The 11132-nt window shown below is 34.2% G+C and overlaps 2 protein-coding genes across 3 annotated transcripts in view; one reads left to right on the top strand and one right to left on the bottom strand.

The window, feature by feature from the left end:
* Positions 1-460: 460 nt before the first annotated feature.
* LOC144449977 (NPC intracellular cholesterol transporter 2 homolog a-like) lies at positions 461-6412 on the bottom strand. Its single transcript, XM_078140546.1, has 5 exons — positions 6395-6412; positions 6145-6296; positions 4970-5077; positions 2664-2839; positions 461-1477 (listed from the first exon to the last, which is right to left on the bottom strand). Exons 2-5 carry the CDS (start codon positions 6233-6235, stop codon positions 1394-1396), a joined length of 459 nt encoding a protein of 152 aa, XP_077996672.1. The 5' UTR covers positions 6236-6296; positions 6395-6412; the 3' UTR covers positions 461-1393.
* A 281-nt stretch (positions 6413-6693) lies between these two features.
* Positions 6694-11132, top strand: part of LOC144449964 (ral GTPase-activating protein subunit alpha-1-like) — a 95926-nt gene continuing 91487 nt past the window's right edge. For both annotated transcript variants that reach the window (XM_078140539.1, XM_078140533.1), the window contains exon 1: positions 6694-6811. In XM_078140539.1, the coding sequence (XP_077996665.1) occupies positions 6706-6811 (106 nt within the window). In that variant the 5' untranslated portion in view covers positions 6694-6705. The remainder of the gene's footprint in view (positions 6812-11132) is intronic.

Here is an 11132-nt window from a genome sequence, read left to right as displayed (position 1 = left end):
ACACAATGATCCATGGAATATCACACAATGACCCATGAAATAGTGTACACCACCAAGTCAACTGCATCCCATACATACATACATACATACATACATACATACGTACGTACATACATACTTATGCACACACACATACATACATACATACATATTTATTTTATTTATTTATTAAGCCGTATACACAAGAAGTGACATTGGCACACACATACATATATACATACATACATACACACACACACACATACACACATGCATACATACATACATGCATGCATGCATGCATACATACACATGCACGCACGCACGGACACACACACATGCATACATACATACATACATACATACATACATACATACATACATACATACATACATACAAACATACATACATACATACATACATACATACATACATACATACATACGCTCAATCAATCATGAAGACATGAATGCACTGAAATCCGTGTAAAAAATGAATTCCCTTTCTTTATTAGTACAAAATGTACAAATGCAGCCACATGTCTGTGAGTGTTAACTGTCAATAAGTACTTCTAGGAAAAATATACCATTTGATGGACAGTTATAATGTTTATATGAAATACACATCCCATTTGTTTGTACTACTTTGATGCTTACAGAAGAAACAACTTCAAATGCAACTATGAAATTCATCAATAAGTTTGTTGTTATAGTTCAGTTTGACAAACACTCGTTTATTTTTCTCTTCAAATTGTACAATAAACAATCCAGTCCAAAAAAACAAAACAAATAATAATAAATGACACACAAAATAAAATAACAAGTACGTGTACTTTAGAAGTCACAACCGTCTATAATTTATGAATGAAAAAATAAACATCCAAAACCAAACTATAGTTAGTCAATGTTGGGGTGGGATTTACTTTACTGTAGTGTATTGTTAACAATAACAAAGAGACAGAACATAGAGGGGTGGTAATTATAAATTCAGCAACAATGAAATATCAATATTTTCCTTCATTTGAGTAAAATTTTTGTGTGTCAATGTGTGACTGGGATGTGTGAGTCTTATTGCTATCTAAGTTCAAAGTCATCATATGCATACATGCACCATGTGGGAGTGATTTACATAATACTGGGATACAGCCTAATCATAGGTTGAAAACAAAACAATGTGACAAAGCAAGTGATGTTTTTGAGCCATTCACACAGCAAGCTCTACCATATCTTAGACTTAGAAGCTATCTTACAGTTGAACATATCATTATAACTTTTGGTATCACATTTTGGTATGCATATAAATTGTACTAAGTTATTGTCATGTTTGTTTTATGATTTGACAAAAGTTACAAGAAATCAGGCTGACAAAACAATGTGAACTAGCATTGGTATAAAGTTACAGGTACAAAATGATTTACTGAATTCTAGCCGGCACCTCAATACAAACAATGTCATCTCCATTCTGATCTTGTAGTTCCCACTTGATGGTAAGTTGAAGCTGTACAATAGCAAACAAAAAAGACGAAATGTTAACAACATTAAACTTGAACTTGTATGCTTAGGCTTTACAAATGACTTCAAGATAAATGTCAAATCAGACTAATATCAGCTACTCAACATCATCAAATATAGTCTAAAATATGTCCTAACAAGTCATTGAGAATGACATAGTCCCCGCTACGATTGGGTTTTAAGGAACTGGCAGTTTATGTTGTCATTTTCTTGATATCACTACTCTGATCATGCAACAACACTTGTGAACCTAAATCAAACAGACTTAGATATGTTGTGTCTGCTCGTTGGACATGGAACATGCCTACTCATGTTGTGTCTCCTCATTGGACATGGGACATGCCTACTCTTCAAGATGATGTGATGGAATAAACCATTCAACAATAAAGAATAGGTCGGGTATGGGGGGGGGGGGGGACCTGTTCAAACATATCTGACTTATGGCTTTGGACATGAAAACTGCGCCAACAAAATGGCTGCCAGGCAGCCATATTGGATCGTATCACGATGAAAATGGATATGCACATGTATGTCATAGAACACTGTCCTAATACCAACTTTGAATGAGATCTGTTCAAACATGTCTGAGTTATGGCTTTGGACATGGAAAATTCGCAAACAAAATGGCTGCTAGGTGACCACATTGGATCGTATCTTGACAACAATGAATATGCACATGTATGTCATAGAACACTGTGCTAATACCAACTTTGATTGAGATCTGTTCAAGCATGTCTAAGTTATGGCTTTGGACAGGGAAAATTTGCAAACAAAATGGCGGCTAGGCGGCCATATCGGATCATATCATGAAACAAATTGACGTGCATATGTATGCCATTGTATATTGCCCCTGTACCAAGTTTGAAAAAAATCGGTCCAGGCATCTCCAAGAAACGGCTGTGGACGGACGGACGCACGGACACACGGAACCCAATCCATAAGTCCCCGTCTCGGACTTCGTCCGGCGGGGACTAAATACACCTTACTGCTTTCCATGGTCTGTGGTTATCTAACACTTTTTCAAGCATTTACAAACCAAGCATATTGAGTTCAACTTCTCACCAAAACAAGAACAACAAAAAGAACTACTATTTCAACAACAGCTGCAACACAAACAACAATACAGTGAATTTATGACTGTCTTGAGATCATCGCTATCTTCAGATACTTACTGCTGGGTAAATGGTCTTGATCTCCAACACATCTACATAGGTATATGATTTATTGGGAGTCAGCGGACATGCTAAACCAGAGTCCTTACATCCATCTGGGTTTGGCAATGGGAAGGGTACTGGTACATCAGCAATAATTCCATGTACGACAGCCTTGATTGCAGTGATAGCCTTATCTAATATCAAAATTAAAATAATATTCATACAATATTTCACATGGAAACACATCTCCCACCATTTGGGATGTCTTGTGTTTAATGGATACAGTTAACCTGGAAATTTTCACTTAAAAGAATTATTTTGCAGCAACACAAAAATAATCAGATGTTAATTGAATTGCCTTCCATAAGGATTTTTCTTCCTATATCCTTTGTTATCACCACGTACATTGCATGATTACCAAAACCATTAATTATTATTATGGAAATGACTTATTAAATGATTAAATAAAATATACCTTTGCTACATTAGACATGATTTTATTTTCTCAGATTTACCAGATTACATGAAATTTAAAGCTTGCAGCCTTAAGAAATTACATCATCACCAAAAATCAGTAATTATGCAAATCATTGATTACAATAACAATCTATATCAATAAGTTTTCGGGGAAAAGGGCAATTCATCATTGTCAATATATGTACAAAATTATATGAAATTTGAAGGTTGCATTCTTAAGATATTGCCCCATTGCCAAAAATCATTAATTGCTACACCTGACCAACAAGCTTTATACAACAAGTGTATGTGCTGTGTCATCATCAATGTACATATTGAATTATGTGAAATCTTTAGCTTTATACATTCTTGAGAGATGGCAAAACAATGACAAATCATCAATCTTGTGAATGACAAATTAAAATTAAAAAAAATACATGTATGCTTTATAATGTATGTTCACCTTGTTATTATATTATCACTGTATGTACAAAATTATATGAAATTTGTTCACTTTCTTACAATAATGCATAGCCCAATTGCCAGTAATCATTAATTATGCAAATTACTAATTAAAATATAAAGCTACACCAACAAGCTTTACAGGACATATGCAATTTCTTACTATTGACCTATGTTCCAGCTGACTCATAATATTCATATGTTTACCAAAACCTAATCAGTTCATAGTGTAAGGAAGAAGTGTAGCAAGTTTTTTTTGGTATCGTATCCACAGACAGAGACAGGCACACATACATACATACAGACAAACAGACAGACAAAACAATAACATAACCGTCCCATATGGCTGTAAAAATCAGCAGTGGCTAAACTGTATTGTTGCAGGCTAAATACCAGCAGTGTATATGACTATTAATCTGAAAGTAGTAAGCACTTAGGAGTCATGAATGTCCATATGTATGTATGTATGTATGTATGTATGTATGTATGTATGTATGTATGTATGTATGTATGTATGTATGTATGTATGTATGTATGTATGTATGTATGTATGTATGTATGTATGTATGTATGTATGTATGTATGTATGTATGTATGTATGTATGTATGTATGTATGTATGTATGTATGTATGTATGTATGTATGTATGTATGTATGTATGTATGTTAAGTTCCATGGGGCAAGAGTGTACTATTATGGAAATAATGAAGGTGAAATATTGTCAATTTGGCAATTCTTGGAAATCACAAGAAATTTATGTGATATGAAATCATGAAATGATTAACCAGAACCCAAAGTTTATGAACATGCCTTTATTTACTTGAGTAACATGGTTCAGTTTCCTTCAGACTTTGTAATTTCTAAGTCCTTGAGACTGTTAATTAAAGTATGATAATGAATTGATAGCATCATCATCTTGTATACATCCCCATTAACTTTATTATAAAGGTATTACAACAAGAAACATAGCATTCGATATGGCTGCCCTTACAAGGACTTTTAGAGGACTTCTATATGAGTCTGTCCTTTGTGTCTTGCAGATTTACAACTTTTTATTTACTAAGTGTACACTGTTTGTAAACTTTACTTGTTAATATATACACAAAGTTACAAGTGACTCATCTGACACAATATGAGTCATTGTCACTTGTCTCAGGTGACAAAACAAAACAATATTGGTTGGTAATGTATAAATACAATGTATGGTGTGATCCACAGAGTGTGTATTCACTCTTGGGGTCATTGTAAATTAAATGTATTAATACAATGTATGGTGCAATCATAGACAGTGGAGGGATTTCCACGGAGTGTGTATACACTGTATTAGGGTTATTGTAAATTAGGATTCTCTTAGTTTTTCATCCTTGGACTAATATATTTATTGGACTGAAGTGAAGGTTACTTACTTGGAGTGAATGTAATTTTGACTGTTTCATTGGTACCTCTTTTTAAAACACATGGTTGTTGTGGACATGGATCAACCTCAACCGTTGCTGCTTTCCCACTCTTGGAACCTGATGGTGTGTAAAAACTAGAATGAGTTAATCATATCAAAAATAGACCAAACACACTGCCATTTGACAAGAGTTTTGTGAAACACTGTCTGTTTCTTCCCACAGAGAGGAAGACAGGCTAATATCATACATTTACTGTAGGGATTGGCACTACTAACCTGGCAGCATCGTACATGATCTAAAACATAATTTTTTCTAGATAGGAAAGTAATTGAAATAAATCATACAGATATACTACATGCCTATCAATGACATACTCTGTATTTCATTTTACTAGTACTTGTCTTCTATTAGTATAATAACTTCAAGTTGTAGTTTTAAAGTCTGAAAGGATTCGCACTTGTTTTTTTCTCCTTTACACGCATTGATACAATTTGATTCTGCATACCAATTAAGGTAAACATATTTTTCAATCAGCTCAGAAGTAACATGGAAACATCATTGAAAATTGAATATTCCAAGTCCTCCTTAAAACTGTTGTATAGGTGAATTACCAATTGATAATTATTCAGCAAATCAATGTCTCAATAACTACAATAACTATTGTATTTCAGAATATAATACGGATTTAAAAACAGTTTGTCAAATTATAGAAGTATGAATCACTGCCCTCTCGTGTCTAAACACGACGATTACATGTAATTTGATACTAAAGTGGACTAGAAATTTGACTTGTAAGCATTGTTAATTTCGTGATATTCATTTACGAGGTACATCGCCATCACCTGATCATACTTGGGAGTGTACACTACACGTCACGAGGTATGTCTCACCATGGTCTCATTATAACTGTACAAACAATATTCGGATTATTGCTATATATATTAAAATCTGGTGAATTTAAACTTCCAACTTCTATTTCAGCTCGGATTTAACCGGATTGATAACAATCAACGGCTTGAAAATTGGGTGAATATTTGACACGTTTATCATTGTGTCCGCAAACGTTGTTGATAACCCCAGAAACTTATTGCTAACATCAAAGTTCCGTAAGGTTGCACATGGCAATTTACATTCGGCCACATAATGTCTCCTTTTTGTGTTGTTCTGGACACATCTGTACTCACCGCAATCTTTGAATTTGATTGTCCCACCAACAACCATGGACGAAACACCAACGATACACAAGATACCGAAAATCGCTGTTTTGACCAACATTTTTCAGCGGAGTTTACGCGACGCAGAAGAGTTTGCTCAGTCCAAAGTGCTTCGGGGTGCTCTGCGGAAGGTAAGTCACAGTGAGTGAAGTAAGTGGGCAAAAGTCAGGTGACTACGAGTCACATGAAGGTCTCGTAGTTCACGAGAATATGTACTTACACTAATATGACAGTACTCTACGGTGGAACAGCATCACTGACATGACTTTCCAAGAGTCATATGGTAACCTAATCATTTTCGTGTTACTTAAGAGTCAATTCGGAGAGGCTATGACAACATGTCACCTGGAACTCTCAGAAGTTTGAAAAAGTCTCGCACTTTGCGATATTCAAACAGCGCATGCTCAAAAAAATGATATCGCCATTTTGAAATTTTCAGGAAGAAAGTAATGGCGGCTTATTTATGAATGATGTTAGCACTGATTATCCTGAAGGCTTGCTTAATTTTGTCTCCAACAGCCAAAGTTTGAAATGTTCAGCAAGAAGCAGCATGGCGATGTCAAGAAATCGTCTCAAAAAGTACTTGATCCGAAGAAGGACTCCATCACCAGGTTGAAACACCTTCGCGTCATCCTCGGTGAGTTTCTCGGTTTGCAAGAAACGTGTAACAGTGGTACTGCTCATTGCACCGGCACTGTTTTCAGACACCCACTCGCTACAACAAATGCCAATCACAAACAAATCACGCAGGTGTGGTAGTCGCAACAACTATAAGACATAAAGTGAGGTTTACCTGAAATCAGTGAAATCTTAACTGCCTTTGCATTTATTTGCATTAATCCCTTGCTCCACCTTGCTTTAGGTTATTATGTCATTTGAACTGGCATTGGTATCCTCGAACAAAAACAAGATCGTTGTATTCATTAATTGTGTATAATAACATCCAGTCATGATCAACATTTATTTGTGACTGTACTGTTATGGATTGAGAGTAATAGACATGTCGAGCTTTCAAACACAGAGAAAGAAAGAATGGGGTTTCATTGTGGTCGTTATAGAATTTAGAAACTACATATTATAAGTTAATAATATTATCAGTGTGATACTGTTCATATGATAGTCACAATCAGTGTGATAGTAGCCTATAATCTGATAATTACATATTTTTAACAAAACAACACCCTCTAGGAATAGATGTACCCAGATACTTCATAATGTATTATAAACTGTATAAAAATAACACTACTTGCACTGATAAACCACTCAAAAGGGGCGGCAACAACACAATCCTTACATGATTCATGTATTGTTTCAGGTAGAAACAGTTTAGGTAACTTTGGTAGATTTTGTCTACGTACTACCACTAACAAAACTGTGAACTCTTGTACAATATTGATCAGTATTATTGAAAGGTCAAAGCAGGTACAAATACATTGCAACATAAAAAATAAATCACATAATTTGTATACGTACTGACAGCCCAACCCTCTCTCACCATTTCAAAGTTATGGGATTCGCTCTTGTATTATCCATAACATTGTGTAAATTTTTGTAATATAAGGGTACCATTTATATATTTTTTATGTTCTGAGATCAAGAAAACATGCTAAATGATTTACGGTAATACTGATATTTGTGTGACAGTGTTAAAAATTGTTGAATATAACAGTAATGGTAGTAAACATAGTTCCATCAATCCACCCCGACAATTTATTGGAAATTTGTGTATTCCCTATTGAGTACAAATCAGTGATCAAAGCTATTGATAGCATGCTCCTGTAAGTTTAATACTTGCAGTCTATCAATTGCTGCAGTAAACAAAACAGTAAGTTGTAGAACAATATGTTGGTGATACAGATAGTATCAATAAGCCAGATGGTGTTTTTACATTCTTTCCAAGTCTTTTTCATGAGATGATAGTTTAAAATGAATTTTTTTTTAACATCTTGACCAATTCAGTCTAGACATGCTTGTGTTTGAGAAAATTGTTACAGGAGCCTATTTTGTATTTGCTAAAGTTTGGCAACCCCAGTATCAAAAAAGGAAATTGGTAAAGTTTGACAATACCAGTAACAAAAAGGGAAATCTGTTAAAGTTTGGCAACACCAGTAACAAAGAAGGAAATCTGGCAAAAGTTGAATAGATTTCTATTTAAATGTACTCTTTAACTTTTGTAGACCCCCCCCCCAACTCAGTTTACCTACTCATACTTGATTGTTATCATTGTGTTTGATTTATCAGCATATTGTAACAGACACAATTTCTGCATTTGCAAAGGGTACATGTAGCTAGGCGACTTTACATGTACATTTTGTATATTATAGAGAACTAGCTTTTTAAATCAGTGGCTGCAAAAGTACATTGTGATATACATTAAGAGATCTGTCACAAGAACATGTTATAATGTACATGCCTATACATCAAAGTTCTTCATTTGTCAACCATTAATCAGACCATTTTCATACAAGGTGTATATTGTATAATCTGGTGAATTGTTTGACAACACTCTTAACAAAGTAATTACCTAGATCTAATAAGTGCAGTTTCCAATTACAAATGTACTTAGGTTCAGCCATAAAGGTATTGATTTCAGATAACTAACCTATTAAATTAATTGTAAAATAAAGTATGTGTGTACTGTCTTCAGATGTTGGTATCCATCCTACATTGTACACATGTAGGCATCTTACAAAATGCAAAATGCAATTATACAATGGTCACTTTCATAATTTCATTTATAAATTATATCAAGTCACATATCGCACTGACTAGCCTGAAATCCTTGTTTATAAGTTTTCCAGTCGTCACCTGTTGTTATGCTGATTCACAGTAAGATTAGGAAGTCTTTTATGGATACACAAATTATCACTTTAATAGTCATATATTGTACATGTAACAGTATCCTTTTTGTAACATTCACATGTGTACATATCTATCAATGAAGTGCTGTGTGGGACTCACAGACAATGATAACATTGCTATTCCATTCTGTTATATCAGGAATACATAAAGAATCAACAGTAATATTGTTTCTCTACAGGCAAACAACCCATATTCCTATTTCATTACTTTTAATTTAAGTAAGCAGAACAAATCATATTGAACCAGAAATGATATACAAATGTACTAGTAATCATTATTAAATCCAATGATGTGGTTATTACACTATTACAGATATAAATGCCTGAAGTCCATATGTTTGTACTCAAAGCTATAAAGTATATATTTTGTAACTTATGAAGTGACTCAGGTTATAGATATGTGACCATTTCAAATTATTTGTATACATCTTTCCTATCATTACAGCAATATTTGAATGGTTCAATGACACAATTCATCTAAGTACATGTGTAAATATTGTTTCATACAGTGTTAATGCATAGACCCTCCATATTGGTGGAGGGTCTATGGTTAATGTTATTTTCACTGATGAATGTTCCGAATATCATCACATATAATGTTCAGTAATATTTATTTTAATACTGTGCAAGTACAGTATGTGGTTTTGTGCATGTGAATGTAATTATAAGGAAGGAAAAAATGTATGTTTTATAACATATGTCCCATTAATTTACTGTCGTAATGTATCATTGCTTTCTCTTTCATCATCATTTAGTAATATGGTACTGTGTATATTAATTCACAAAAAAGAATGTGTGGTAACCTAATTTACTCTTATTACAAAAACATGAGCTGTCTGTAGAACAGATGCTACCTTAAATTTGAGGTCAAAATTCAACAAAATACACTTGTGTAATTCAGTATGAATGAAAGTATGTGTTATACATAGTAACAAGTTTTCACAGCTGGTCAGTTGTATAACATCACCACTTGCACAGATCCATTGACCTTGCTGACACTTAAGGTCATTCACTGACCTGTAAATACACAAGAGTGGCTTACTTTAGATCACAGATTCATCAATATATTTTCTCATAACATTTTTCTGTTGCAACCACCATAGTATAATGTTTTTGACCATGTCATAATGAGCCACACGCATATAAACCATGTGGGTGGTATTCATTGTATATGTGTATATATAGATCATGTAGATGTATACCATGTATACACTGTCACTGCCTTTAATTTATCTGTCTGTCTGTCTGTCTGTCTGTCTGTCTGTCTGTCTGTCCAAATGGGAATGCCAATAACATGTACACTGCATTGTACCTGTCACTTAGTCCCCCCCCCCCCTTCATCCTTGCACTGCTGTTCAATAAATGCAAATGTTTCATGTGAGGATAGCTTAAACTTTAAGGTTAATCAGAATAGCCTAACATGCATTGTAAAAACATACACTTAATTCTAGTACCAGCACTCACTTACAGTCTCCAGACATGTACATATATACAAGTTAAAACAATCTGGTCTCAATGCCTTAATTAAACATGTACAACTAAGACTAGTCTGTAAGATACGACATTTGTGCAACGCTGTTAGCCAGCACAAGGTTGAAAAGCCTGATAGGGCTGAACAACACAATGTATCTTACAGTCTAGACTAAGACTGTTTGTCATAATGTTGCTTTCAAAAGGAGACAGTAGCCAGCTTCCCTGTAATGTCACCACCATTCAATACATATATTGCTACAGACTGTGACATATAATTAGCCATATACATTTTTGTAAATGTACTTGTATATTGTCAGTGCTTTGGTCTTTGCAGTATTCAAAGTAATGGCAAACATCTACTTCATGTGCTAGTTTACTAAATCAATTTAAACAGTATCCATCTATATTTGACAAATGACAGGGAAACAAAGCTACTTGGCTCTACACACGTACATTGTATTCTGAAGGCAATGAATCAAAGTTCTACAAGGGAGTGTCTGTCTGCTACATTTTGTAAATGTATGGCAAACAGTATAAATGGTTGTTGTTTGCAAAAGTGGGAATTCAAGTGGGTATCTAACATTAAAACTGGCTTTGTATACAGCAGGAAATTTTATTTGAAAT

Source organism: Glandiceps talaboti, chromosome 2 (assembly GCF_964340395.1).
Source record: "Glandiceps talaboti chromosome 2, keGlaTala1.1, whole genome shotgun sequence".
Lineage (NCBI taxonomy): Eukaryota > Metazoa > Hemichordata > Enteropneusta > Spengelidae > Glandiceps > Glandiceps talaboti.
Note: the sequence above shows the minus strand (reverse complement) of the source record. Positions and strands in the feature narration are given on the sequence as shown.

Coding starts and splice junctions, on each gene's coding strand:
- LOC144449977 (XM_078140546.1), bottom strand. CDS start 6,235: ATGTTGGTCAAAACAGCGATTTTCGGTATCTTGTGTATCGTTGGTGTT. Junction 5,078..6,144: donor AATCAAATTCAAAGATTGCG/GTGAGTACAGAT, acceptor ACACACCATCAG/GTTCCAAGAGTGGGAAAGCA. Junction 1,478..2,663: donor TCAAGACCATTTACCCAGCA/GTAAGTATCTGA, acceptor GCTATTGTACAG/CTTCAACTTACCATCAAGTG.